Source organism: Ovis canadensis, chromosome 26 (assembly GCF_042477335.2).
Source record: "Ovis canadensis isolate MfBH-ARS-UI-01 breed Bighorn chromosome 26, ARS-UI_OviCan_v2, whole genome shotgun sequence".
Taxonomy (NCBI): Eukaryota; Metazoa; Chordata; class Mammalia; order Artiodactyla; family Bovidae; genus Ovis; species Ovis canadensis.
This window is the reverse complement of record NC_091270.1, coordinates 22,624,760-22,627,170: the sequence shown is the minus strand read 5'-3', so window position 1 is coordinate 22,627,170 and position 2,411 is coordinate 22,624,760. Positions and strand designations below refer to the sequence as shown.

Sequence of the window (2,411 nt, the reverse complement as noted above, 5' to 3'; positions counted from 1 at the left end):
AGGCAAAGGAAGTGTCTCAGAAAGAGCAAGCGGTCCAGTGTCACTGGGGGGTGAAAGCTGCGAAAGAGGAGTGAAATCTGACAATCTTTGGAATGTCAGTTTGGACCCTCTTGTGGCTTCACTAGGAATTATACTTTATTTGAATTAAAGGTGAGTCATTAACACTTTCTAAGTTGCCTGTTTCGCTACAACTAACACAATAAACAGAATGTTAAAAAAATAATAATGATAATAATCAAGCTTCTAATTTTTTGTAAAAAGTCTTTAATTTGATTTGGCTTCTGGACTCTTCAAGGAGTCATTTTCACGCTTTGTGACATTCTCCTTGTGTTTCTGGAGTTTTCATTTCTTCTTCCGGCAGCATTTTCGGCCAGTCGGGGAACAGCGGCCTATCTCTTCCTCCTTTGGAAGGCAGCCAATCAGAGCACACCGGCCGCTTCTTATTTTGCAATAATACTTTCGTAACCCGCTTATGATGCCGCCATTGCCTGCAGGAAAGAAACGGAGCACACGGGAAGGTTTCAGGAAGGCCGTGGTGCAAGTCCAAGGCTTTTGGAATCCCTCTAATAAGTTATCTGGTGCCATTTTTTATTCTTTTATGTCTTTTTCCTTTTTCTTTACCATCTGGAGTAAAGAAGAAGGTGGGCTAGCTACTAACAATGTGTCTGTGGGTTCGGCTCAGCTGAGAAAGTGGCGTGACCGTGGCAGCCCCCTTGTGAACTGACCCCTGGGAGGCAGGGGCCGCGATGGTCCCCCGGGCCCTTAAGAGGCCGAAAGACTGTACCTCCAACCGCTAAGCTAATAAAAGGGAATCTGTGCTTCTGTCCTCAGATTAAGTTCATTTTTCCTGTTGGTATTAAAGATGTTGGTTAGATTAATACCTGTTGGCGTTAAATGATGTCACTTTCTTCCTGTCTCATGAACAGGTATAACAATTCTCCCATGGAGGGATGGTTTGTGAGCTGATTAGTCTCTTAAGAGTGAATCAGAAGGGATGGAGACCCTGCTTTGAGGTTCTTGATGATCTTTGTCAAGAAAAACAAAAACTGGTAATGTCTAGTTCCCAGACAATAAATCTACTTTATCTAAAATTCCCAAATGAATGAAGAGGGCTGACTCTGAATGACAAATTCTCAATCCATTCAGCCCTCTCATTTCCCAGCGCATCTTACCTGGAACAGGCAGCAAGAACAAGAAGAGCAACGCAAAGAGAAGGTAGTAGAGCCTCATGGCTGGCTGGCTTCCCAGCTGAGACTGGACAGGATGATGTGCTCACTCACTTTATAAAGGCTCCAGGTCCACAGCCATAGGGAGAAGCATTCAGCAGCGGCAATTCCTGTAATATTACAGTGATGACAATATGACGTATTTCCTGATGCTTCATGCCAAGGTTCCTTACAAAGCAGACCACGCCCATCCCCCCCAGGAGTTAATTACAAACCTAAGGTAGATTCAGAGCTTGATGTGAACACAGGGCTATTCTGATGCCTCTGAGCTCTGGGTGTTCCTGTAGGGCTGGCTCATGTCTGGCTGTCTGAGATGGAAAGATCTGCCCACTCCTGGATGCAGTCCTGGGGCGTATAGCTGGAAGCTCACCTGTGCCCACTGTGGTCCTTCTAAGCTTTTGCCTTCTTCCTGAGAAAGCCTGAGCCCCACCAGTCCAAGGCTGGTGTATTCAAAATCTAGGTGTACACTGGGGCTGGGTCACGCCCTGAGCCTGCATGGATACGCCCAAAATGGGATCAGCTTTTAAGTAGTGTGGGAAGGGAGGGAAAATGGGCTGCATTCCAGAGACCCTGCCCTGGGTCCTTGGCTTGGGATGGAGTGCGACATCTCAGGTCAAACACAGCTTACACTTTGCTGCGTTCTGAAAACCACCAAATTCGTGAGTCAGGAAGGTGTCTCATTTTCCCTCATCAGAGAGAGATGGATGATGTAATTTATAGGCTGGTATTTCCTCACTGATGGTGTCACTCTCTCTACAAAAGAGGGTCTTCGGAAGATATGTTTATGACACCCAGTTAGAGCTGGCTCGTGACATACAAGGAAGTTGACGATCGGGGATTTCCACTAGATACAGATTCAGTGTTTAGGAAGCCAACTGCCTTTTAAAAAAATTATTAGGCTTAATTAAATGTTATGGAATCTAACAAGGGGGTTATACTCGAGAGGTTATTTTCTTGGAAGCTGAAGTCCCCATGGCAGTGGTTGGCTATTACTTTGTGTGAAAGCAGTTGTAACGGATCCACCAGGGTTCTGGGGTGAACCCCAGGGTCTAGGACTGTGGTTCAGACTCCTGTTGTACCTATTGGATTCTGTAAGCAAACTCTGAACTCCTACCATAGATAAAGTACCATGGGCTTTGGGTAGGTGAGGGGATAGAAAGGTGAAATACAGAGGGCCCAGTTCTG

The 2,411-nt window shown here is 45.9% G+C and overlaps 1 protein-coding gene across 1 annotated transcript; it reads right to left on the bottom strand.

Annotated features, from left to right (window-relative positions):
- Positions 1 to 321: 321 nt before the first annotated feature.
- Positions 322 to 1,311, bottom strand: LOC138431003 (beta-defensin 103A-like). Its single transcript, XM_069573121.1, has 2 exons — positions 1,173 to 1,311; positions 322 to 488 (listed from the first exon to the last, which is right to left on the bottom strand). Exons 1-2 carry the CDS (start codon positions 1,228 to 1,230, stop codon positions 343 to 345), a joined length of 204 nt encoding a protein of 67 aa, XP_069429222.1. The 5' UTR covers positions 1,231 to 1,311; the 3' UTR covers positions 322 to 342.
- Positions 1,312 to 2,411: the final 1,100 nt, after the last annotated feature.